This window comes from Aedes aegypti, chromosome 2 (assembly GCF_002204515.2).
Source record: "Aedes aegypti strain LVP_AGWG chromosome 2, AaegL5.0 Primary Assembly, whole genome shotgun sequence".
In the NCBI taxonomy this organism is placed as follows: Eukaryota; Metazoa; Arthropoda; class Insecta; order Diptera; family Culicidae; genus Aedes; species Aedes aegypti.
The window spans coordinates 58,077,510-58,105,351 of record NC_035108.1 but is presented as its reverse complement, the minus strand read 5'-3'; the positions used below and the strand labels follow the sequence as shown (position 1 = coordinate 58,105,351).

The 27,842-nt window shown below is 40.1% G+C and overlaps 2 protein-coding genes across 3 annotated transcripts in view; one reads left to right on the top strand and one right to left on the bottom strand.

Annotated features, from left to right (window-relative positions):
* The first annotated feature begins 139 nt into the window (after positions 1-139).
* LOC5579145 (mediator of RNA polymerase II transcription subunit 23) lies at positions 140-26,353 on the top strand. The gene is made up of 7 exons (XM_001664190.2): positions 140-296; positions 366-2,296; positions 12,574-13,080; positions 14,203-14,830; positions 14,888-15,041; positions 25,245-25,689; positions 25,748-26,353. The coding sequence occupies exons 1-7, from the start codon at positions 252-254 to the stop codon at positions 26,265-26,267; spliced, it is 4,230 nt and encodes a 1,409-aa protein (XP_001664240.1). The 5' UTR covers positions 140-251; the 3' UTR covers positions 26,268-26,353.
* Positions 26,276-27,842, bottom strand: part of LOC5579144 (probable cytochrome P450 4ac1) — a 30,890-nt gene continuing 29,323 nt past the window's right edge. For both annotated transcript variants that reach the window (XM_011495469.2, XM_001664189.3), the window contains exon 3: positions 26,276-26,601. In XM_011495469.2, the coding sequence (XP_011493771.2) occupies positions 26,444-26,601 (158 nt within the window). In that variant the 3' untranslated portion in view covers positions 26,276-26,443. The remainder of the gene's footprint in view (positions 26,602-27,842) is intronic.

The window sequence follows — 27,842 nt, the reverse complement described above, 5'->3', positions numbered from 1 at the left end:
TTGGCTGCGTACTTTGTTACTGGTCTGAACTCCGACATATGAAACGCGAGATCAAAACTCCGACACAGCGCGTCGCCGGCCGGCAGATTTCCCCTCCCGAACGGGCACGAAGTTTGACAGCTCAACAAAAACGAAGTGCATGCTCGGTTGTTTGGTAAACAAGTTCAGGTGCATTAAATTTTGCTGCCGGAAAAAAACCTAAAATTCGCGTTGAATTTCCTCAAATTATGAACTAAAAACTGTTCACGAAGATGAGTACCGATACGCAGATCATCAAACTGGTCGAGGAGATTCTGGTGAGTGCTGGTTTTGGGTGTGAAATTGGAAAGTTTTTTCCTGTTTCATTGTTGTTGTCTTTGTTGCAGTGCGAGAAGACCAATGATTACGATTACGAGGGACCGATGCCGGATGAGGCGGAACTGCAGAAGCGGGCCGAGGACGGGATGAAGAAGTTTGCCACGGTTTTTGCAGGGATGTCCCAGGAGGTGAAGGAGAATGCGCTGCGATCGTGTTTGATTCATGTGGCGGGGATAAATCACCGGAACAAGGTGCGGAAGCATATGCAGGTGCTGAAGGATCTGGTTGGGAAGGGCATCATTCCGGCGCGGTTGCTCTGCGAGCAGATTATGAGTTCGGAGAAGCTGGTCTATCAGAACCAGAGCTTCTGGATCGAGTGCTTTCAGGTTGTCCGACGGGTGATCGGTGGGGTCGATTACAAGGGCGTCCGGGAGATTATGAAGTGCTGCAAGGAGAAGGCCCTTTCCTTTCCGTCCGGGATCAGTTCCAGCATCCTGCCGCAGATGCTGGAGCTGACGGAAGTTATCGAGCACATTTTCAACCGGAATGCGTGTCTTCTTCCGGCGTACTTCATCATCAACGAGATCCAGAAGGCGGACTACCAGGACACCCACTGGCGCATTGCCAATCTGATTGCGAACTTCATCGAGGAGTTCGTGATCGTGGCGCAGATGCTGTCGATCATTGGCCACTCGTCGATGCTGCCGATCGTGGAGCACTCGTCCTATGCGGACAACCTGATCAACCCCTGGAAGCTGGATCCGACAACGTTGAAGCTTGCGTTGCGCGGGAATCTGCCCTACGAACCGGAACTCCTGCAGCCGCAGATTAAGTTGCTCCGGTTCGTGCTGGAGCAGCCTTATTCGAGGGACATGGTATGTTCGATGCTGAACCTGCAGAAGACCCAGAAGCAAAAGTGCATGGCCCTGGAGGAACAACTGGTCTGGCTGGTGATGTGCGCCATGGAATGCTCCGAAAAAGAACCAGTCCACACGGTGGACGGGGAGATTTCTAGCCACACTCAGTGGGTGTGGCTGCACTTAAGCTCACAACTGATCTACTTCGTGTTGTTTCAATTTGCCACGTTCCAGAACATCGTGAACACCTTGCACGACAAGCTGGCTGTGAGCAATCTGAGGCGAGGCCGAGACCACCTGATGTGGGTCCTTCTGCAGTACATTTCCGGAAGCATCCAGAGGAATTCCATCACCAATTTCCTGCCGATTCTGAAACTGTACGATAGCCTCTACCCGGAGAAGGAACCCCTTCCTGTTCCGGATTACAACAACCCTCTCTGCACGCATCAAATGGCACCGACCTGCATCTGGATTCACCTCCTTAAGCGGGCCCAATCCGAGCACTACAACATCAATCGCTCCATCCCCACGGCCCTCAAGTTACACCACGAGTTCCTGCAGCACTTGGTCATGCCGAACAACAACGCCACCCTCTGCATGGGCTCTGACTACCGTCTGGCTCTGCTCTGCAACGCTTATTCCACCAATCCGGATTACTTCTCCCGTCCGATGGCGGCCCTGATCGAAACTATTCTGGGAAACTGCAAGAACCCATCCGCCGGAGGCGGCTCCACCTCCGCCACCCAACCTCTCCCCACGGTCCCCCTCTCGATGAGCGTCCTGGACAGCCTCACGATCCATAGCAAGATGTCTCTCATCCACAGCATCGTTACGCACATGATCAAACAAGCTCAGAGCAAAACCACCGTCCCGAACACGAACAACATGGCCCCGGCCCTGGTGGAAACCTACTCGCGCTTGCTGGTCTACACCGAGATCGAATCCCTTGGGATCAAGGGCTTCTTGGGGCAGCTGCTGCCGCAGGTGTTCAAATCTGCCGCATGGGGAATTCTGTACACGCTGCTGGAAATGTTCTCGTACCGGATGCACCACATTCAGCCGCACTATCGCGTTCAGTTGCTGTCGCATCTGCACTCGCTGGCCTCCGTGCCGCACACCAATCAGATGCAGTTGCACTCGTGGTGAGTAGATTCTTAAGGTTACGCACTGTGGGGGATCTTCCCATTTTTGCACATTCAATGAATAGCGCCTCCATTATGCTTCCAAGCGTGTACCTAACTTAAAAAAACCCGAACTACGCATAAGAAAGAAAGATTTAGAGTACCTAACTGAAAACATCATTTATTCAAAGGGATATCTAAAGTTTGTAGTGTATGGGCAGACTTTATTCTTCGTTGATTGTTTTATTGTTAATATATACAGTTCCTGCTCATAACATGAATGTCACTATTTTTTCTATTTTTTGGCACTTTGACATGGATTACAGAAAGGAAAATCATCGTATAGGTACCTGGTGAAAGTTAAGGAGATTTAATTGTATTGTTGTGGCAAATTGAATTTTATTAGTCACACAATCATGTTCAGAGTCTCATAGCAGTGGTTTTTATGATGTTTAGTCAAAAATAGAATACCGTGTTGATTCAAAGTGTTCCGATTATGGATTGTACGCCAAAAAATTTGTTGTTTCTTCTATATGGACAAATGTAACACTCTTCAAAATCATCAAAAAGCAACTTTTGGGTGATCATGTTATTACAAACTTTGTTGTGTCGTATTCTTCAGCACCTGAACACTGATTTCTGTAGTAAATTAACTATATAAATCAGCATACAGGCTGGAAAACATGCATGTAAGTTGACTGAAATCAATAAATAATTTATTTTCAAACAAACCCAGACGTACAATGATATTTTTGTAACGGTAATTGGGGTAATGACATTTTTGTAATGGGAATTGCTTCAGAAAGTCCTGCTAAACGTTATCCAGGAATTCGAATAATTATTGTTTCAATAATTATCTTAGCAGTTTATCCCTCCCCTTGGATATGCGACCTTGCCGCGATGGGAGGGCATAATCCATTAGCCCATATGATGGAAACTAAAGGCGTAACCTGTAGTGGTGTATCACATTTTGGCATTTTTTGCTTAAGCCGCGTCATAATTCATATGGCATAGAGGCAATAATATCTCGGATGTGATCCAACGGACATTCTGCGTCATTGATAGAATTGATGCCCATTTCAAATAATTAATCTATTCGAAGTGGACATTAATGCTATTCTGCCCCCTTTGCACAACAGTCCCATGTTGTAAAACGACAAACTGAGAAAAAGACGATTGAAATGTGGAAACAATTTCGCTCCATTTTGAGTCTTTATTTGGCTGTGTTGTGTTAAGTTGCTACATATCACTGTTGGTTGAGTACACGAACAAACCTTATAAATAATCTTTTGAATTCAAGTTGAAAATTTTTCTTAAAATGCATAAAAATCGTAGTGAGACTGTTATGCGATTATATACAATATAATATACCAATGTAATTGCATACCAGTCCCATCATGTTCATCGGCTCGTTCGACAGCTACTAAAACACTCATTGTTATTAATGCACTGGTTGTTTCATTTGCTGGTTATGTTCTTTGGCCGTAAAAAAATTTGTTATTATAGTACAGTCAACTCTCTGTAACTCGATGTTAAGGCGACTATCGAGTTAGGGAAATATCGTGTTAAAGAACACACAATCAGGGTAACTTTGGTTAAAGGGACCATCGAGGTATCCATGAAAACCCACATTCTAGATACGGATAGTATACTGTATGTCCATGGATGAATCACCAGATAAAAAAACATCGGATTGAATGCTTTCTCAAAACACACGTCATGATGTGGAATGCGCTTACAGTCATGAGCCCCAGTCATGAGAGACCGAGATGATCATCTTTTGGATAATGCGGAAATGGAACCCGATGGAAATAATTCGAGATGTTCCAGAGCAACCTAGCTAATTTGTTATATTGGAGATCCAGAATGACGAAACAAATTTTTCAGGCAACTTCTGTAAGCCTTGACCGCAGATCTAAAATACAGTGGCTCGTGGGATGTGCCGAGCCAAATTCATTCTGTACTTTCTCAATAAGCAGATGAAGAAGACGATGTGGTTGCTGATTGCTTTCGCATTGAAAAGTTTTTATTTTGCACACTTGCAAGCAAGTACTCCTTAAGGTGAAAGTATATCAAAGCCAAATCTCAAATTTTCAAGAGCACGGATCTGGAGAACCAAACATCCGTTTAAGCTGAAAACTTAATCGATTGGTCACTCGCTGGTGGTGACTAATCGATTAAGTTTTCAGCTTTAACGGGTGTTCGGTTCTCCAGATCCGTGCTCTTGAAAATTTGAGGTTTGGCTTCGATATACTTTCACCTTAAATCAATTTTACCAGTTATCGAAAAACGCAAAATTAAGTTTTAGTTCGATATTCCTGAGCACCAGCAAAGAATCATTACAAAATTTAAATACAAAAATGTAGAATGAACGTTATTTTATTTTATTTTTTGTTGCTCATTTATTTTTATTCCCCTCTTACCACCCAAATGGTTACCTACGGACATAAAAGAAGATTAATATTTGTATAAGCCTTATCTAAAATGAAAATCTGTAATGCATCGTAATTGAAAATGTAATATGTGTGATATCCACTAATTTAAAAATATTTTCTAAACAACGTGAATACATGACATTTACCCTGCCCTTAGGTGATGGGATTGACGGTGATTTATCAAGTGATTGCATATTGTTGATATTGTGAAATATACTAATACTAATATATTGATCGCGAAAATAATCGTAATTATAACTTATAAAATGTAAGCTAGTCTAATAGTTTTAAATTAAAAAATGACATGTGTTTCAATGCTTAAATATATTTTACACTTGATTTATCACACCTTCAGCATGAGTTTAGTTACTGTCGCATGATCTAACACCAGATAACTACGCGTAATGCTGGAGGGACCGGCAGGGCTCACTACCAGTCTCTACTAACAAATCACTAACAAGACTGGGAAACCAACGATCACCTTCATCAGTAGCACTATTCCTAATAGTAGTATTAGTGCAATATACATAAATCTTTTTCAGTAGACCACGAGGCGCAAGAGTGGGTGCGGGTGGTCTCTGCGTCTCACAGGTCATTGAAAATAGACATTATTATGTTAGGTTTACTAACAATGTAGTAATTATTACCTTAGTAATACCGTAAGGTGCCGTAATTCAGCGCATCGCCTAAATCCGCATATTTGGTCCAAAATTAATCGAAATTTAAGAAAAATTTTGAAATTTGTCCATACCGCTATTTGTATATGCTGGTAATGCATAATAATTCCAATTAAAATTGTCATTAACAATAATTTATGATTTTTGAGAAATATTCCAAAATGTTCTGAATTACGGCATTTTACGGTATTGCGTTATTTAGTAAGGTAGGTTGTAGCGGTGTTAGAGATAGTTTAGTAATGTTACTGATATATGTATAATAATTAGAAAACTGATGGCACTGCTGTTACTGAAATGTTTCATTTTGAAATATCTTTCATAATATAATATAATATTGTTGAACAAAATGCTGTAATTAATAACTTATTTAATCCTCTACGCATTTTTGCACTACTTTGCATTTATCACACCAACACTGGCGACAATAGCGTTCTTTGGGTAGTATTTCTGTTATGTAGCAGTAACCTCTATCGTTTTTATTCTAACGATCATAACATAATTATCGTGAGCGTAGTAGTGGAAATAACATAGAAGTAGCTTTTGTATTTGTAATTAAGGTATCATGGTATTAGTTCCCTGTCCTTTGGTTCAGAAAGGGGTATGGGCGCGTTCTGCCAACTCGGTCGAGGCAGATTTTTTGTGTGAACAAGTTACAACATGGACGTTCTAAAATTCCAGAATGAAGTGTTGTGCATTTGAAGATGGGATGGATTCGCGTTCGTGCTTTACTGCTGCTTATCTATAGTTATATGCAATAACCGACCCTTAGCTTAACTATTTAAATTAACAGTTGCAAATAAATTAACCGTTTTGAGTTTACTAACATGTCGTCGCGTAAATTTTATCATAATGATCTTTTATCTACATCCGTCGAACCATTCTGAATGGCCGTTGTGAGAATATCACCAAGAACTTCTCACATGCAATAAAGCTGGATTGTCATACATTGAAACATCAAGGTTCTCGCTCTGTTGGATTAATTTTTTGTTGTTTATCATTAGTTTCAGGGATTGTTATCGTGGGAATCCAAAGAGCAAATTTTGTATGACTTCAATGTACGCCAATACTAAAGCATGTAATAATCACTAACATTCCTTCTCTCTTTGTCCTTGTTTTCATATCTAACCCGCTTCGAGGAATAATTCATCGAAGAGGAAAGGCATCATGGCAGCGTAATGGCCGAGAAAACGTCGGTTTGCGGTCGCATCTCTTTATCCTCGGTTCTGCCCCACGCTCGCCAAATCGATACGTACTTGATCCGCCCACCTAGCTTGCTGCACTCCACGCCTTTGTTAAGTATAAAGTTTCTGTAATCATTGAATACTAATTGATAGGTAAATCAAATGAACTTATTATTTAACTAATAACAAATTTGTTCCACAGAGCGATTTACAAAACACCACACAAAATCCCTCCTTTCACATATCCTTAGGCAAAACACTTCACTACCGTTATATGTATGACTGATTCATGTTCTTTCGACCTTGCATCATTCATACGTGTAGGGGAAGTCTAGAGTAAAAGCAAAACTTAAAGAACCTTCTGGTCAAAGATGTTGCGTTGCCTACTTCCCAAACTCCAAAACCCCCGGTGTATTATGGAAGGTGTGAGTTTTTAAACTTATGCTGGAGGCTTGGCCCCTGACCCCCTTGTACATCAATAAAATAAAATAAAATAAAATAAAGAATATATGGTCGGCGTTAAGTCAGAGGGGACCAAGTACAAAACTTGGGAAAATTGGATTATTCTCTCATTAGATGCGAAATTACCTTACCTCCGTATCACTTTGATCAAATTTTAAGAATGCTGTAAACTGCGAGAGATATGTAACAAATTTACTTTGGATGATCAATACAAATCGATAAAAGTGTGCAGAGTGGACCAAGTGCTTATTACCATATCAGCGAAAATGATCAGCGCACTGTGGAATGCGAGGAAATGAAAAACATTTCAAGAGATATGTCAGATTTCTCGCCAACGAATGATTCTTTTACTTATCCATCAATAGAAATTTATTAATATTACTGAATTCGATGCATTTGATTTTGTTTTTTTGACCGTTTACCGTATTTGGATGTGTGGTCAGAAATTGCAACAATTTCTGTGCAGACAGAGTGGACCAAATGTTAAAAAGCAATAAACCGATTGATTATTGCATTTTTTGAGTCAATTCCGGAGTCCGATAGAAGTTTATGGTAGTTCTATGATGTATGTATGGAATGTGCTAGAACCCGCTTATTAGACCAGTACATTTTGGTCGGTACTCAAGATTTTCACTTGGTCTACTCTGACTGAACACTTACAGTTTCTGCTCATAACATGAATGTCACTATTATTTCAATTTTTTGGCACTTTAACATGGATTACAGAAAGGAAAATCATCGTATAGCTGGTGAAAGTTGAGGAGATTTAATTGTATTGTTGTGGCAAATTGAATTTTATTAGTCACAAAATCATGTTCAGAGTATCAAAGCAGTGTTGACTCAAAGCGTCCCGATTATGGATTGTACGCCAAAAAAAATTGTTGTTTCTTCTATATAGGCAAATGTAATACTTTTAAAAGCAACTTTTGGGTGATCATATTATTACAAACTTTGTTGTGTCGTATTCTTCAGCACCTGAAAACTGATTTCTGTAGTAAATTAACTATATAAATCCGCATACAGGCTGGAAAGCATGCATGTAAGTTGACTGAAATCAATGAATAATTCATTTTCAAACAAACCCAGACTATCCTTCCATAAGAAACTATTCATTACTCTAGTAATTCAACGTCTTTGCGAGCCAAGAATAGACCAATAACTGACAGTCTGTTTGTTTCTTATTTTTCTAAGCCTGCTTATTTCTTATATCCCTAAGTCTGCTTATCAATTCAATTACAGTTCATTACTTCCTCACATTACTCTCTTTTCCTACTCCTTTTTTTATCTAATTCAGTGTTTAATTTCTCTTATTATTAGAAATGTATGAAATACGCTTATTTCAGATATAATTCATTCTATGTTTGTATTACAATTCTTAGCTAGATGTATTCCAAATTTATCCAAATATTACACAAAGTTAGTTGAGACTGTCAATTTGAAAGTTTGTTTCAACTACAAATTTAGTCTTCCAATGTGCCATTTTCACTTTAAATGGCTGAGAAGGATAAACCCAAAAATCAAATATTCAGAGGTGAACTCGCCGAGGACGAAAATCCACAATAATAACAGTAATGTTACTGATAACAATGTGATGTGAAATTTGTTACATCGGCATCGATTTGAAGGTCTCTCATGGCTTATTTTCAAGAGTTCAATTCTAAAACTAAATTGGCTAATTTCCAAGCATAGTAGCCACAAAAATAAGCTCCACAGAACGTGCTTCCGTAGCATTAGATTGCAATACTTTACGTGACTTTACATTGAAACATAGAACATACAATTTCAAACGTTTTAAATAACAGAATGTCTATTTATTAGATATTACACCTTATTCAAATCTTCAACGGTATCTACATCATTTCATCGATTTCCGCTTTGATCAATTTTGATATTCTACTGCACCAACGGTACTGTAATTGGTACCATTCGTATGAGTCATTGTAATCACTTTAAGCTTCATAAAACTGATGTACTTACACAAATCGGTAACGGCTTTTTCATCAGATTGCTTATTTGAGAAACTTTATACACTATTGATACAGTCTAAACATCCGATGACGTTTCATTAGGCATCCTGTTCTGAAACCGTTCCATTGAAGTTTCCAACAGATCTTCTCCAGCTTTTATTCTAGAAATTCTACTTCTCAACCGCATATTCATCTGATTATGATCAGCGATGCTCCAAAATTTTCTTGTTAGTGTAAGTCTGCTTGCTTATCCACTTCGATCTCCCTTCGAACGGTTAAAACTGTGGAACGTTCTGCTTTATAAGGAATGCTGTTCATAGCGGTATTCATTAGCGATTCACACAACGAAGTTAGTCGTTCAATGTGGATTTCATTGAATCGTGTCGTTGAACAATGCTTATCGAATTTCAACACCAAAGATGCTACGAAATTTGAATTATATGCCATTTCAAATTGTGCTCTAATGGTTAAATTTTCTGCTGTCTATTTTGGAGCTCTTTCTTTCGTGTTGGTTTTTTTGTCACCATCCTCGTCTGCTTTTTTATCCTTATGTTGTTGTGTCATAGTATATTTATATATTTCATAGTATACAACAATATTCTAGTTGTATTTTAAACAAATACTGACATTTTTTAGTTAAGATGGCTTATTCAACTCACCATTCGAATTTGGTAGCCTTCTACGAAGAACAATTTTATTATCTTTCAATACCGGAGCCTAGTAATCTACAGTACAAGGTACTAAATATACTGTAATTTTTAGTTCTTCGACTTTTTCTGCAATTATAGTAATTTTTACACGATATTTCCGACGTGTCCACAACAAAATTTATTTTCTGATATCATCGTACATCGATATTGTGAGCATATGTTGATTCCACGATTGAAGGCAATGAATGTTCATAAATTATTTATTTTTCATTTAAACATCATTGTTTTGGTTACAGAAAAGCTCTGGATGAACATGTAATGGTCTTAATTGAAATGTACATGGATGTGTTTTACAATGTAGTATCATAATGCACAAACATAACCGTACGAGATTACGCGTATCTTGAACACGAACCAATTGATATAAGGTCCAACATCTATAGACTGTTTCATAAAGCTGTATTGGAACACAAAATTGACTGGATTTTGTTCATTAGATCAACTCCGTTAGCACCGAACGATCATCAAATACTATCAAAATTGAAGCGAGACGTGCTGATCTCAGCTTACATGATATGACACGATTAATGTTAATCTGATGGAAGTGAGTTCATAGAATAACCTTGATTTTTTTCTGCTAGGACCGTATGCATTCAGTGGTTTATCACTAGCATATTAAAAAAACATTCTCAGAACTAAAAAAAATCAATATATATTTTCCGTAACAATAAGAAATACCGTACGCCGATGACAGTAAGGCATCTGGTACTTACTGTATCTTTCAGGCGATTCTTTTCCACGGAAGATTGCAAAGTTCCATACCTTAAGTTTCTAGAAAATACAATCTTACTATCTTCGAATAACAGAATGTTTAAAAGCTAGGGTACCTGACCTCAGACCCAAATTTCTGTGATCCTTGTTTCCACTATTTGGCAATCAACGCTTCTCGTAGTTTCTGAAGTTCTTCGTCTGATTCTGTTTAAATATGAAACCTATTTTGTATAAAATTTCCATCATGTCCACGTTAAGAATAACTTTTTGTGTATCCTTGAAAGATATTGGCAGCATAGGCTGAATCTATGATTTAAAACAATAAAATGTTTAAAAAATATATATATTTTCTCTCTTTTCCTTTTTTAAGTGGGTACCATTGCCTTGGCTTCGAAAAATCTTCATATGATCACGAACGGAGACGAACCAGCCGCTGGCTAAAAGTCTCCTTAATAAAGATAAAATAAAAAAAAAATCATATGATCACGCAATGATCCTTACTTGGTGTACTACCATACTGTACAAGCATAGCCATGCGAGATATTTTGTGTCTTGAACTTAAAGCACTAGGTCCATGATCAGAACACTGTATCGTAAAATATTGAAACCTTGAAGTGGATTTCATTCTTTACGTACATTTTTTTTAAACACTGGACGACTCACAACCCTAACTGTACTGGACTTTCCTATACCTTTTATTGCGTATGCTTCCAGTATATATAGCATAGCTGTTGTAAGTGATAAATATTCTCAGGATTCGATGGAGATCGGAAGCATTTTTCATAACTGTTGATATAAGCGCTAGATTTAAGTAGGAAAAGAAATTCAACGCATTTTACGTTAGCCTGATTCGTTACAGTGTGTTGGGTTTTGCGTTTATTCATAAACATTCCAATTTTATCGACCTTTAACGTAATGGATATGATTTGTAGTTGAAAAAATTATGCGTTTTGCTTCAGTACGTAAGAACTGCCATAATCTTGCAGTCGAAAAAAAAAACTCTCAGTATTTCAAACATTTTTATCAAATTTAGGTTATTTCTTCGTCAATCGTTCAAAACAAGGTTTCATTCATCGATGATCTTTATCTAACCAGAGGTCAGTTTAATACAGGATTTCTGCCATTTCCGTCAGAATCCAAGTTTTCGGTTCTCTGCCTTTGTCCATCAGAGACCTTTTTGCGGGTTTCTGCCTATTCCTATCAGAAACCGTCAATTTTCATCTCCGCCCATGTCCGTCGGAGACTACTTTTTGAATCATTTTACAGGAATTTTGTTAATCGATACTTGCCAATAAGATTATTTTCTTGCTATCAAACTGCGCCAATGTAGTAATTCAACGTCTTTGATTTTTTTTATTCTTGGCTCGCAAAGACGTTGAATTACTACATTGAATGATTCAAATATTACGTAACGCAAAATTTGCCAGCTATGATTCCCCTTCATTCCCCACGTAATAAAAGATTTTAAATTTTGACGTTAACTACGTCTTACGGCAATATACTGGGTGTTAATTGAGAATCTATAATGTTGCGACCGTTACGATATTTAGTTTGAACTAAAGGAAGGCTGCAACTATGACAATCGACTTAAATTCAAATGCAGAAAATCACTTGGCGCAGTTAACGTCATGCGGTCGTGTCTTGTACACAACCCCCTCTGATTTTTCTTTACTGGCACAATAAATAATCCACGAATTTCCAATAGCAATAGTGTCCCCCAGGTTTGGAGGATATTTAGAAGGATTTTATCATGCACTACTATCCCCCCAATCTGATCAAAGTTGCAGCAGTATACAATAAACAGTCTCTCATAATGTGCAGCATATTATGATAGTTACAGAGAGCGATACGTGAGAGATTCTCTCAATTTTCTCAGGATTCAATCCCTGGCTATGATGTATAATCTATTAGAGATTGATAATATGTTCAACTGAAAAATTGCAACATGGACAAAGAAATTTATCTGTGAAAGGGCTGTATGAATAGTAAGCTGTGAAGCAGACTCCGTTCTAGTTGAGATGTAATGTCAGAAGTAGTGGATTAAGGCTATACCTTTTTTTTCCTTACCTTATTTTTTTTTTTTTTTGAGCGCTAAAATAATAAAATCTATCATTGAGCAGTGACGCAAAACTGAATTTCAATTTATTTTCTTCAGCGTCGAATCCACCGCCCTCCGTCTCATCACCGGGCTCGGCTCGGTCGAAGTCCAAGCGCAGATGTCTCGGTACGTGACCGAGCAGAAAGCCCCCGGTAACATCGTGTCCGCCGAGAGCGAAGAACTGAACCGCGCTCTCATTCTGACCTTGGCCCGCTCGATGCAAATCACCGGCACCGGAAACGACCCGCAGTCAACGACCTGGTGCAAGGAACTGCTGAACAGTATTATGCAGAACACCCCCCATACGTGGTCTCAGCACACGTTGCAGTGCTTCCCGCCGGTCCTCAACGATTTGGTCGTACAGCACAATGTCCCCAAGGAGAACAAACAGCTGCTGAAGAAATCAGTGGACGAAGAGTACCGCAACTGGACTTCGATGTCCAACGAGAACGACATCATAGGGCACTTTGGGACGGCTGGGACGCCCGGAACGCCACCGCTGTTCCTGTGTCTGCTGTTCAAGATGATCGTCGAAACGGACACCATCAGTCCGGTGGCGTACAAGTAAGTGGCCCAGATTCATATGAAGAATTGACAAATCTAGAATTTCAAACCGTGCTTCTCTAAATGATAGTTTGGGCACCCAAACATAGCATGTCTTCCCGAAAGTTTCAATTCATTAGTTCCACGGGAAGTTCCAACAGAATCCTGCTTCAGGATTCCAACAGCAATATGCTTTAGGATTCCAACATAATCCTGCTTCAGGATTCGAACAGAATCCTGCTTCAGGATGTGAACAGAATCCTACTTCATGATTTTTTTAAACAGAATCCTGCTTCAAGATTCCATCATAATCCAGCTGCACGGTTCGAAATGAACCCTGCTTCAGAATTCGAACAGAACCCTTCTTCAGGATTCGAATAGAATCCGGATTCAGGGTTCAGGATTTGAATAGAATCCTGCATCAGGATTCCATCAGAATCTTGCTACAGGCTTCCAATAGGATCCTGCTTCAGGATGCTAACAGAATCCTGCTTAAGGATTCTAACAGAATCCTGCTTCAGGATTCTAACAGAATCCTGCTTCAGGATTCTAACGGAATCATGTTTCAGGAATCTAACAGAATCCTGCTTATTGATTCCAACAAAATCCTGCTTCAGGAGTCCAATAGAATCCTGCTTCAGGATTTAAACAGACTCCTGCTTTAGGATTGCAACAGAATCCTGCTTCAGGATTCCAAGAGGATCCTACGTCAGAATTCAAACAGATTCGAACAGAATCTTACTTCAGGATTCCAACTGAATTCAGGATTTTAACAGAATCCTTTTTCAGGATTCGAACAGAATCCTTTTTTCAGGAATCAAACAGAATTTTTTTCAGAATTCGAACAGAATACTTCAGGATTTAAACAGAATCATGCTTCAGGATTCCAACAGAATCCTGCTCAGAATTCAATCCAACTTCAGAATTCCAACAGGCAATTTCCCTCATGCTTTCATTCATTTTTTTTTTCTAATACAAACTTGCATCATATGCGATGGCACTTAGACCAATCGAGTTGATATTTTTAGAAAACGTTAAAAGGAACTCATTGTTGATTATTCAAACGCTTTTGATTGTTCTGAACGATTCATTGTGTTCAGCATTAAATGAATTCTTATAATTAATACAATATGCTTTCCACAGAATCCTGGAACGCATCGGAGCCCGCGCCCTATCCGCTCATCTGCGCAAACTGTGCGACTACCTGGTGTTTGAGGTGTCCAACTCCGGCGACGGTGCCCACGTCAACAAGTGCGTCGACACCATCAACGACATGATCTGGAAGTACAACATCATCACGATCGATCGCCTCGTGCTTTGCCTCTCCTTGCGAACCCTCGAAGGCAACGAAGCCCAAGTCAGCTTCTGCATAATCCAGCTATTGCTGCTGAAGACGTCCGAGTTCCGCAACCGTCTGCAGGAGTTCGTAAGCATCAACTCGCCCGAACACTGGAAGCAGAACAACTGGCACGAACGGCACCTGGCGTTCCACCAGAAGTTCCCGGAGAAGTTCACCCCGGACGAGTCGGTGTCGCATCCCTCGCTGCCGGTTTACTTCGGGAATGTGTGCTTGCGGTTCCTGCCGGTATTGGATATTACGATTCATAGGTATCTGGAGGTACCTGCCGCAATGAGCAAGACGTTAGACGTCCTGCTGGATCATTTGGGGCCGCTGTACAAGTTTCATGATCGGCCGATAACTTACTTGTATAACACGCTACATTACTACGAGAGGATGTTGCGTGACAGGCCTCAGCTGAAGAAACGACTGGTAAGTTTCACGGAGTTTTATTTGAGACACATGATCGATCAATTTGACATTTAACAGGTTGGGACAGTCATCGGATCGCTGAAGGATGTACGGCCGGATAATTGGGCTGTAACTGAGCAGTACCAATCGTACATGTCCAAGAAGGACGACGCCGTCAATTGGATGCCTGATTTGAACTACTACATCTATCTGGTTCGCCGCATGCAGGACAGTATCCTTTTACAACAATTTCTTAAACATTCTCTAGTTGATTTTCAGCAAATTGCCAATCGCATCAAAGAGGCAACTCACTCCACACACTGTTGTGAGTTTGAGTTATCGAACTTAGTTTTCAAACCTAAGCACGACGCATGACAACTGTGGAGATGCAGAGGTATACTCGGTCTCTAGTAACAATGGTTGGCTAACTAACATTCCTTCGCTTCTCAGAGGACCGTAAGGCTTTAGCCGACGCCGTTATTGAATTCTAAATTTCGAGCTCTAGACTTGTGCACATTGAGAAATAGTTGGCTATTACCAAACTCCATCATTTTATTTATTTATTTATTTATTTGGTTCTACATCTTCAACACTTATGGTTGCACAGATTGTGACTTAATCTAGATTCCTTATCCTACTACATAAATGTGCTGATCCTTCAATTAGGAAGAAATCGTGATGACACTGGCGCATTCTCGAATCTGAACACTTTTTGGTGATAGTTCAAGAGCGACCAACACTATTTGTCTGAAGAAATTCATCCTAAACACAGCAAGGCGTGGCATTTCTGAAGAAGTATCTAAAAGAAAAGCTAACACGCGTTAGCCATAGAATTGGGATGGACCCCCATATTCCACAACGTATTGCACGGAAATTGGACAAGCTGATGACGCAGTGCTATTCCCTACAATTAAAATCGGCTCAGGAATATCCGGAAGGATTCCCATAATTCCAGACCTTCTTGAGTACTGGTTATTACCCCAAAGCACGGATGCAGTATGGAAAGGAGGTTGGCAAGGACGAAAACTACTTTCAAATTTCAAGGAAACTTCTACAAGCAGACGACAGGAGCCCATAGTAAACCTTCTCTCCCCATTTTTGTAGGAGAAGTAGGGAAAACTACCGTTTTTGGATCTACTTGTCATCAGGGAAGGAAGTTCATCGTTCAGCGAGTCATCTCCTACACATCGAATGATTCGTTCCAGCATAAGATGGTAGCGTTTTACTACATGGTCCACAGGGTGCAGAATATACCCCTCAGCGAAGACGGAAAAGCTAAGGAACTGGAATATATTTTTGAGAAGGCAAGAGTGAATGGCTACAAGGAAAGGACGATAAAAGCCATAATCGACAAAAAGGAAATACACCATATTCGGAGTGCTTTGACGACACTCACCCCTATCACCGAACCCATGAAGAGAGCTTTCATCCCATACGACAGACACATCATGTGTGAATACGATGGATTTCTTTAAGTCGATTCTAGTACACGAAAAAAAAAATTGTCTTTCGATCGATGGTATTAACTTCGCAAAAGCTCTAGTATTTCACTGTTATGGGAAGTATGCACTTCAACAGAAAAGTAATCGCCTATCTCGGTGCGTGGGAAATTTCTTGCGCAGAAACTTTTCTTTTTCTTGAGCTGAACAGCATACTTAGCTTTATAGTCGAAAGAGAACGAGAGAGGAGAGGATCTCTCATTTGTACATAGGTCCTTTAGTAATGTTCAGGCCCAAGTAAAAATGGAGCAAATGTCAAAAATGAAAAAGCAGTTTTCGCCGTTGAAATCGACAAATCGAAAAAAATAAAAACACACAGCTGTTTTAATTGCAAAATAAAAAGGCTGTGTGTTTTTGTTTTTTCCGATTTGTTGATTTCAAGGGCGAAAACTGCTTTTTCATTTTTGATATTTGCTTCATTCTTTCTTGCACCTTCAGCGAGAGTTGAGGTCGAAGTACACGTATCTGTTAAAGGATACAAACTCTAGTGGAATTGCAGCAAGCCGTGCGCGCGGGCGATTGCGTTTTGAATCTTCTGTCACGTTTGCTTCGGTTTTGCGTTTATAATTCGGTTGACGAAAAATAGAATCGGCTGATGGTGCTGCGCCACTTGTGTTAGTTTTGCAAATAATAATTTTATGGTGTTCTGCGGGCTAGTTTTCCATGTGATTCGCAGTAGTCGTGCCTATTCTGCGCGGCGTGTGAGGTGACACGAGTCGAATGAGGTGACAATTGTCGACTCGCTCCAATTTGATTAACATTAGTCGTCTCACGTCACTCGCAGTGAGGTGGTTTTGTCAGGTACACAGTGGTACCGACAAAACCACCGGGGGATTTTCGGTACGCGAACGGGGAAAGAACACGGAACACACAGAGTACGTTTGCTCGTCGCGGCGGTCGTTTTATTACTACACGCAAAAAATTGTGCGGTAAAACGGGTAAAACCTACCATTTTAGGGGGTTAACTTAAGCGCTCGCTCCGGCAATTTTCAGCAGACCAGAAATGCGCTTGATTTTACCATGTCTGTAGTTGGAATCAGATTGTTGTAAATTATTTCTGTCAAATGTACCAGTAATGCGGTGGGGTGTACCCAGTGGCGCGGGAAGTGGGTAGGACAGGTAGGACATGTACTACGCACAAAAACACCTGGGTAAGACACTTAAAGGATTGTCCTACCCACGATCCAACAAAAACAAAAACAAGATCAACAGAAAGCTTGAAAAACAAACTAAATTATTTATCATCTGTTCAATATACACGTGAACTCGATGAACGTCGTATTTATTCTTATGGAGGATGGAAGATACGATGAGGTTTTTCATTGTATTCTCATCGACAATGACATTGTTGTCATTGTAAATGACTTCCAAAAGTTCTGGATCGTGAGAAGAATGATTAAGAATATCTATAGTGAAAATCATGGGAATCAAACTGTAATAATTGCTACAAGAAACTTATTTAACCGTTAGAAAAACAAATGCATCACTATGGCATTTCTTAATTAATTAATAGCTAATTCCTTAAAAATATATATGATCAACCCTGTATTTGTTCTAGAACAAATTGCCGTGAGAATTCCTGGAAGTAATTCTTGAGAAGTTTCTGGAGCATCCATAGAGAATCATCAGAAGATTTTTGAAGAATATTTGGATGAAGTAATGAATTAATTTAATACCAGATGCATCGTGTTATACACAGCACGAGTGTGATGGTGCTAGCGATTCCTGAACTCTTATAATAATCTATCAAAGCTTTGCTGAACCTCTTGACGATTTTCAGAGCAATGGTCTCTATTTAAATGCAAGTCTCTAATATCTCTTTTTTAATGGAAGGTCTTTAAGGTCTTTAAAAAAATGCTCTCCTGTCTCTTTTTTCTTATTCTGCTTGCATTGAATTCTGATGAAAAAATGTACAGAGTCTAAAGAAACCTTTTGAGACTATAACGGGTTCAACAGGCTCATCAAGAATTTCGTCTCAGATTCCCCGAGGAAAAGCTTCAGGAAACATCATAGTGCATTTATTTAGAAAACTTCGAGAGTCTCCTAAAGCGATCTCTCCAAGAAATCTTCTAGAGCTTTCTCTATTTATTCTTCCAGCAATTTTTCAAAGGATTCTTAGAAGAATTTCTTTAGAATTTTCTCTTGTAAATCCTTGAGAAGTCCAAAGCTACTACCTCCAGTAATTTCCCAATGTATTACGGGTATTACTTTGATTTTTTCCCCAAATTATCCTAGAATTTCCTCCAAATATTTTTTCACGAATCTTTCAACTGAGTTCTCCAGTTGTTTTTTTTTCTATCTTTATTAACGGGATTTTCAGCCCTCGGCTACTTCATCTAGGGACCAACGGCTTTACTTCCCCTTCCGAAGGAAGTCGCCAATATAATCTTTTTACGTCATAAGTGACTATCTTGGGGATGGGACTCGATCCCAGGACCTCGGCGTGAGAGGCGTGTGTTCTAACCACTACACTAGGCCCGTCCCCTCTCCAGTAGTTAATTCAGGAGATCTTTCAAGGATTTTTATCGAATTTTTTTCGAGGAAATCCTCAAATGTTTATTCCAGAGTGTTATTTTTTTTTTAAGAAACCCTGCCAGAATTCCTCCGCCTGTTCGTGTGGATTGCTTCAAGAATTCATCTATGTTTAATCCCAGAAAGCAAAAATTCCAATCCAATTTTTTTCTGGAATTTTTACAGCATTTCATCCTAGGTTTATTCCTACAGTTTTACTAAACATTTCTTAAAAGGTTCTCAAAAATCTAAATCCCATGCAATCTTCAAAAGTTTATTTATTATTTACGTAAGTTTTATCAGAGGTTATTCTAGGACTTTCTTTAGAATACTTCAAGGATTATTTTTTCAGAAATTTTTTGGAGAATTGCTGATTGTATTATTAGAGAAGTCCCTAGTTGAAATCTTAATTAAATCCTGAATGAAAATTTCAAAGGAAATCCCTAGAATTTTTTTTTTAATTATTTATTGAATTTTAGACGATATTTAGAAAGGAGAATTTTGGAGGATCTCCCAGAGAAATAGAAGGATGAAATCTTGGAAAAGTTCGAACTTTCTTTAAAAAACTATCAAAGAATTTTTGGAGGAATTCAGATGATATCTCAGAAAGCTTTTGAGAAATTTCATTTCTGTGCTTCTCCTTGGAAAAATTCAGGTTGATTTCTTGAGGTATTCTATATAGTAATATAATGACTTTCAGTTTTCAGTCCATGGTTAACATTTTTCTTAACTGTGCACAACATATTTGCGAATTTTTGTCCTACCCATGGTTTCGAACGTGGACGCGCCTCTGGGTGTACCGTAAACATAATAATTTAGTCTGAATTTCCATGGTAGTTTTAAAAATGGACGTAGTCAGTTAAAATAGTTATTTTTACCACAGATTTTTTCCCGTGCAATATTTACAACATAAACAACAGACAACATACATACGAATCACAGGGTCGGCACAAGGCAATGATGATAAACATCGTTAACTAGACTGGTCAAAATGACAACAGTTTCGCTGGCACCACGTCATTCGGATTTTTTGTTTGCTTGTGATTAGTATTATTTCAAGTTATAGCTAGTGGAACAATTCGAATCTTTCTAAAAAGTGAAAAGTGAAGAGCGAGTATTTTGTGATGGCCAGAAGCCAGAAAGTTAGCGAATGTTCAGGGTTCTGAATTTTCGTATAAATGATGCGAAGTCTACGATTTTTCGCACGTAAGGAGAATGCTTTTTTCGCTTCCTCACGTGAACATCTTTTATCGCTCACACTAATTTTCCCTGGAGCTACGATGGTTCATAACCGAAAATCACTCCACTCCGGGGATAATATATTTTTCACTCCATCATATTTTCGCTCGCCAATTGCGCTCACCAGAATTATCACTATGTGGATAAACAAAAACTAGTGCCGGCGACGGGACTCGAACCTAGAACATTGCTAAAAACAACCGCGATGCGTGCACGCTAACCATGCTACCACACCAACTTGACGAAAGGAGTGGTTAATTTGGTGCATAAAAGCAACTGCTGCTTGTGGCGATGCATACAGAAAAGCTCTCCATGGATCGGAGAAAGAGAAAACAAACTTCTCACAGCTGCGGAAATGTGCAATTCAAGCGTGTGCTAGAATAAGGGCGTAAGTCGCATGATAGATTTCTCTTCATCGATCCTCTCTTCTGTGAATACAAGTGACAAGATACAAGTTTGTTTGCATGTTTTCACCTCGGAACGCAAGATTGCATCGCTGCCTAGCGGTTTGAAGTGTAAAAGATCTGACGAACTTGCATCTTGTCACTTTAATTCACAGAAGAGAGGATCGATGAAGAGAAATCGATCATGCGACTTACGCCCTTATTCTAGCACACGCTTGAATTATCTATTTTCGCTTCGTTTTGTGGACGGATAAAATCGCAAGGCAGCTAATCGCTGAAAATTGCTGTGAGGGATAAATCCATTATCGTGAGAGTGAGTGAGAATTCGGATGCCTGCGAATGTTCATTGCTAGAGGAGCGGCGGATGCAGAGGAGTTTCAAAAAAGGAATTTTGTGAGTTTGTTCCGATCAGCAGCTCCTGATCACAATGCGTAAATATTAAACACTTGACGGTCAGAACGTCTACCGAACGTATCCTATGGCGCTACCCTTTCCATCAGTATTCCACAACATCACGTAACACCTATGAGAGGTCGTAGAGTTACGTAGGGCCTTCCTTAGCCGAGTGGTTAGAGTCCGCGGCTACAAAGCAATGCCATGCTGAAGGTGTCTGGGTTCGATTTCCGGTCGGTCCAGGATCTTTTCGTTGACTTCCCTGGGCTACTCTATCATCGTACCTGCCACACGATATACGAATGCGAAAATGGCAACTTAGGCAAAGCAAGCTCTCAGTTAATAACTGTGGAAGTGCTCTAAGAACACTACGCTGAGTAGCCGGCTCTGTCCCAGTGGGGACGTTAATGCCAAGAAGAAGAAGAAGAAGGTCGTAGAGTTCTCTGCATTTTTCTTGAGTTTAATCAACCATCCTTTTGCATTCCCCAGCTATCGCAAGGACGTGGCCAGAACAGCTCTCGATAATTGGAGGATGCGTCAATCTTGTCCAAGAGTTTCAGAGGTTAGTCCCAAATTTCTGATTTTGGTAACGAACGGGAAAGAGGCGAATTTGTGCGAAATGCTTAATGCTAATGCTAAATCTTAGCAGTTTTTTTAATTGAATCCATGAAGGAACTTCCGATGGATTCCCTACAGAAACTCCCAATGAAATCTATTGAAGAACTCCTGATGAAATCCCAAGAGTAATTTCTGATGGAATCATTAGATAAACTCCTGTAGAAATTCCAGGTAGAATCTCTGAAGGAACTCCTAATGGAAACCCTAGAGGAACTTCTGATAAAGCCCTTAGAAGAACTCCTGATGGAATTTCCTGGGGACTCCTGATGAAATCCCAAAATGGACTTCTGTTGTTTTCCCTGTATCCCTGAATCCCTATAGGAACTCCTGGTAAAATACTTAGAAGAACTCCCGATGGAATCGCTTGGGAACTCCTGTCGAAAGACTCCTGATGGAATTCCTACAGAAACTCTTGATAGAATCCCTGGAGGAATTCCAGGTGGAATGTCTAAGAGAAATGCTAATGAAACCCCTGAAGGAACTCTTCTTGAAATCTCTAAAAAAAAACTATTGATGTAATTCCCAGAAGAGCTCCTGTGTTATCCCTAGAAGAACCTTCTGTTGTAATCCCTGGAGGAGTTCCGGGTGGAAACTCTGAAGAATTTTCTGATGTAATCTCTAGAGGAACTCCTGATGGAATACCTATAGGAACTCATGTTAAAATTTCTGAACAATTTAATGATGATTCCCGAAGAAATTCCTGATAAAATCCTTGGAGAAACTCCTGATGGTATCCGGGGGAATTCCTGATGGAACCCTTGTAGGAATTCCTAAAGATATTCTTGCAGAACTCCAGATAAAATCATTGGAGGAACTCCTGATGAAATCCCTGTAGAAATTCCTGATAAGATTCCTGATGGAACTCCTGATAGAATGCCTAGAGAAAAACTTTACGATATCCCTAGAAGATATCCTGATGGAATTCCTCGAGGAACTCCTGATCGAATCTCGGAAGAAATGCCAGATGAAATCTCTGAAGGAACTCTTGATAGAATCCTTATAGGAATTCCTGATCGAATTCCTGGAGGAACTTCTGATGGAATCCTTAGAGGAATATAAAGATATTGTTGAAGGGACTCCTGATGATATCTCTAGATGAACTCCTCATGAAATTTCTGGAGGAATTCCTGATAAGTTTCCTGATGGAACTCCTGATAGAATCTATAAAGGAACTCCTTATGATATTCCTAGAAGAAATATTGATGGAATTCCTCGAGGAACTCCTGATATAATTGCTGCAGGAACTCCTAATAGAGTCTCTTGAGGAACTCTTGATGGAATCGCTGGAGGAACTCCTGATGAAATCCTTGGAGGAAGTCCTAAAGATATTGTGAAGGAGCTCTTGATGGAATTAGTGGCGGAATTTCTGATGAAATTCATTAAATAACTACTGATGGAATCCCTAGAGGAACCAGGTGGAATCTCTGAAGGGAATGGTGATGCAATCGCTGAAGAAACTTCGGATGGAATTGCTAGAGGTACTCCTGATGGAATTCCTGGAGGAGAATTCCTTATGATATCCCCAGAAGGAGTACTGATGGAATTCTGATATAATCTCTGGAGGAACTCCTGATATAATCTTTGGAGGAATGCCAGATGGAATCTAAGAAAGAACTCTGGAGAAACTCCTGATAGGGGTATTCCTGATAGTATCCCTATAGAAACTCCTTAGAGCAACTCCTGATGGAATCCTTGGAGGAATTTCTAAAGATCTTATTGAAAGAACTCCTGATCCTTGGAGGGACTCCTGATGGAATCCCTTTAGGAACTCCTGATGAAATCCCTGGAAGGATTCCTGATAAGTTTCCGGATAGGACTCCTGCTAGAATCCTTAGAGGAACTGATGATATTCCTAACAGAAATATTGATGGAATTTCTCGGGGAGAAATATTGATGGAATTCTTGAGGAATTCCGGGTGAAATCTTAGAAGGAATTCTTGATGGAATCCCTGGAGGAACTCCCGATGAAATCTCCAGAAGAAATCTGATGAAAGCTCTAAGGTACTCCTGATAGAATCCTGGGGAAGTCCATGGAGGAATTACAGGTGGAATCTCTGAAATATCTCCTGATAGAATTCCTGGAGAAACTTCTGATGGAACCCCTAGATGAGCTCCAGGTGCAATCACTGAAAAAACTCCTGATCGAATCTCTGTAGGAATTCCAGCTGGAATCTCTGAAAGAATTCCTGATGGAATCCCTAGACGAACATCTGATGAAATCCCCAGAAGAACCCTTGATGGAACTCCTAGAGGAAATTCCGATGGAATCGCTAGAGGAACTTCCGATGGAACCCGCAGAGGAACTTCCGATGGAATTCATATTGGATCTTCCGATCCCTGGAATCCCTGGAAGAACTTTTTAAGGAATCCCTAGAGAAACTTCTGATAGAATTCCTTAACCTTCTGTGTTTCCCATGGTAGTTCCATTGATGTTCGAAGAACGCGACACAAATCCATGCAGGCCATAGTGATCAGAATAAGATTCTATATGCATCAGATTAATCTTATAGTCAACTTATTGTTTCAATAATAAAACTATTGATAAACAATTCAATTACTATTGAAGAGTAATAAGACATTTAAACCGAATTAAAAAAATAGCCTTTGTGTAATATTGTTTGTTTCAGCACTTTTCAGAAAAACGATTTTCTTTTATATAGAAATAGTCATCCAAAGTCATGGGAAGGAGAAGATTACCTAGAGAAAATCCTGGTAAAATTCCTGATGGAATCCCTGGATGGATTTCTTGTTGATCTTTTGATGAAATAGCAGGTAAAACTGCTGATGGATTCTCTGAAAATAGTTCGGGAAAAATTGGTTGAAGAATAATAAAAAAATCCCTGGTGAATTTGCTAAAGAAAACGGTTAGAGATTGTTGGAAATTATAGTGAACTATATAGAAACAACTCAAAAGGCAGTTCATGTGACGTCGAAGCTTCAATTTGATATACTGACGTTGATGTTCGTGCAACATCCCTACAGACAGCACGATCAGTTCGTCAAGCATCCACAGCGTCCACCGGTGGTTTGAGCAAAATCAAACTCGTTTGATGTTGGCCGACCGATTCGTCAACCGTCAAATCGGTTTCACAAACTGTCAAATTGGTTCGTCAAGCAGCATCACACACGGTCAAACATAGCACCAACGTGGGTGGCGGAGTCAATGTTGGTCAAACCGTCTGAGCGTCTGTGGGCTGCATTAGTTTTCCTCCTCATCCATGGATCGCATCACCGACCAAAAGCGACTCCCAGATCTTTTTCCTCCCTCACTAATAAACGCCTTTCCCGTGATGATTGTGGAGGTGCAGAGGTATTCTCGGTCTTTAGAAGCAACAATAATTACACACTAACATTCCTTCCCCATTCTAATTGACTGTAAAGACTTGATCAATAATATGAGAACTGCTAAAATGTACACTCCGAGAGTAAGCGGAAAGTCCCATCCCTTATTCATTTGGATTGAAGTGCAATGTCTACGAGTTCCGATCAACCACGAAGTTTCAACCATTGACATGTACAGTCAGTCTATGCTATGCTATGCTTACCGAGTTACTTAACCATCAAGTATCAAGTAAGTAATTGGAAGAAACAAAGAGTACTACCCAAAGTATCATTTTTTGAATCTACATGTCACCAGTGAAGAAGAAAGTTCAGACATTGAAGTCTACAGAACCCCCCTACGCATCGAATCATTCGTTCTAAAACGAAATGAATCCAATTCAAACTACCATCAATCCGAAAAAAGGCTTCCTTAACTCATTCAACTCTTAGCCATTGACGGTACCAACATCTTCCCGGGCACAGACTGGCGCTTCAACGAGTTCCCCAACCCACCGGCGCATGCCCTGTACGTAACGTGCGTCGAACTGCTGGGACTCCCGGTGGGACCCCAGGGCGTCGCCAACAGCTTGATCGATGTGGTCGTGAAGGGCTACCCGGTCATTCCATCGCAAAGCGTCCACAACTGGATCAACACGATCGGGTTGATCATGGCTGCCCTGCCGGAGTCCTACTGGGGTGTGATCTACGAACGGCTTCGGGAGGTCATTAGCTGCCCGCAGATGACCGACTGGCTTCACCGGCAGAGCCCGTTCGAGCTGTTCAACTTCAAGATCGTCCGCGAAGCTATGCTGGAAAAGAATTACGTGGTAATTTTGGCGATCGCGCAGAGTATTCTGCACCACAGTGGAATTGGGCAGATTTCGACAGTTACAGAGTACGTTGTTCTGAATCTACAGAAGAACTTTGTTAACATTCCCCCATTCTCTTTTCAGGCACATTAAGGAAAACTTCAAACCCATCATCAAAACCGAGTACCAACTGATCTACCTGTGTCACTTGGTTGGTCCGTTCTTGAACCGCCTCTGCGCCGAGCGATCGCGTGCCGTCTCGGATATTACCCTCATCCTGTACGAACTGCTCGAACAGGTCGACAAAGCGCAACCCTCGCTAGCGCTGAAATACATGGACCCCATTTGTGACCTGCTGTACCACATCAAGTACATGTTCATCGGGGACATGATGAAGTCCGATCTGGAGGCGATCATACGCCGACTGAGGCCGGCCTTGCAGATGCGTCTACGTTTCATCACCCGGTTGAACGTGGACGAGATCGGTGTCGATCAGCAGAATGTTGACGCATCGGCGGCTGGCCAGGGCCCTGCTCAGGGTGGTCCGCAATCTCAACAGCCGCAAACGACTGGACAAGCTGGCGGTCAACCGTCGGTTCCACAGCAGCAACAGCAAACTCAGCAACAACAACCGCAGCAGCAACAACAAGTGCAACAACAGTAAACGGTAAGTAATCGATAAAAGAACATTTATTCACACAGTATGTTAGGATTAACAATTTAAGAATATGACACTTGGGTAGCCTAGTAGCAGTTCAGGATGCGCTCTTTGTCCGTAGAAAACTGAGAAATCCTTGAATTCACTGGGTCAACGGGTCGCTATAGAAAGCAAAAGAGAGCTTAGCGTCGTTCGAATTTGACCACGATTGGGTCTCTCGAGCGGAGGACCATGTCCGCAACAAAGACCACATCCTCGCGCTTGGTAACGGGCAGGACTCGAAACTCGCGGAGCACTGCGGTGAGGATGGCCTTCAGCTCCAGCATGGCAAACCGTTGACCTAGAACGGGAAAGGAACGATGGATCTTGATTATTTTTCATGATTATCATGATTTGGCAAAGGGATAATAGTCATGTTCATGTTACAAAATTGCTTATCGATAAATTGAGTTTGATGCTCAAAACGTGTTTTTTTTTCTTCAATTAAAAAAGAGGATAGTTATACATGGCTTTAGCTGGCAACACTGCTCGATTATCAAGATCATTAGCTGAGAGTGTTTACAAGGCTGATAGCTCGTCTGTGAATCCTGTTGCAAAATTCTGCGTACTCCAGATACTTCACAAACTCTTACGGGATTATGCCACACGCTATTCAAATCTTGTTTTTTTTTAATTTATCGATTATTATTTCTCCAATTCTCCCAGAAATTTCTTCAGCAATTGTTCAACCCTTTTTTTCACATAGCTTTCCACAATTTGACTGATAAAATGTCGTTTCTGAATAAGCTTGAACAAAAATTGTTGCAAATGAGCTATATTATTCAAAATCACTATAACGCTTAGGTCACTTGATGTTTTTGAGATAAATAAGCGTAAAAAAATATTCCTATCATTATTTGAGCTAATCGCATCAATTCGGTTTGGCTAGCGTTCGTCAAAAATCGGTGCTACCATGGGAAAGAGAGGGTTAAGAGATGTTTAGAGACATTTATCCAGAATTCGCTCCAGGAAGTCCTTGCACATTGTGACGTTAATACCTAAAGTAGTTTCCATAGGGATTACTCTTGAAATTCGCCCAGGGATTATTCCACTAACTCCACCATAGATTTCTGCAGTTGTTACTATAGGGTCTGGGTCATTTGGCATACCATTCATATGACATAATGGTCATTTTGCATAACAGTTTTTCATGAAGAACAGACATCTTCTTAAAGAAGGGCTTTAATTCTGGTAATATCAAATTACCATAATGCCAAATGACCATTATGCCACACGCTATGTCTAAACCAGCAGATTATAAAGATCGAATGTACCTCGGATTTTTGCCCGCTAAATATCAGTATTTGGTCTATAATTTCATAATCGGAAGGTTTCAAAATATGCTGTCGGTGAAATTTTTCCCGTACATTTTGTATGGGCTGAAATATGTAGAAAAACGCGATTTTAATTGATTTTCATAGACTGTATATGAAAAATAGCTAAAAAGTGGGAAAAAAAATCAAAATTTCACCGATGGAATATTTTAAAACCTTCCTATTATGAAAATATAACCCAATTACTGAACTCTAGTAAAAAAAAATC

What these genes read in the sequence shown, in the direction of transcription:
- LOC5579145 (XM_001664190.2), top strand. Translation starts at nt 252, where the DNA reads ATGAGTACCGATACGCAGATCATCAAACTGGTCGAGGAGATTCTG. An exon ending in CAGATGCAGTTGCACTCGTG is followed by an intron (nt 2,297 to 12,573) that starts GTGAGTAGATTC and finishes TATTTTCTTCAG; the next exon opens with CGTCGAATCCACCGCCCTCC. An exon ending in GGTTCGCCGCATGCAGGACA is followed by an intron (nt 15,042 to 25,244) that starts GTATCCTTTTAC and finishes TTCAACTCTTAG; the next exon opens with CCATTGACGGTACCAACATC.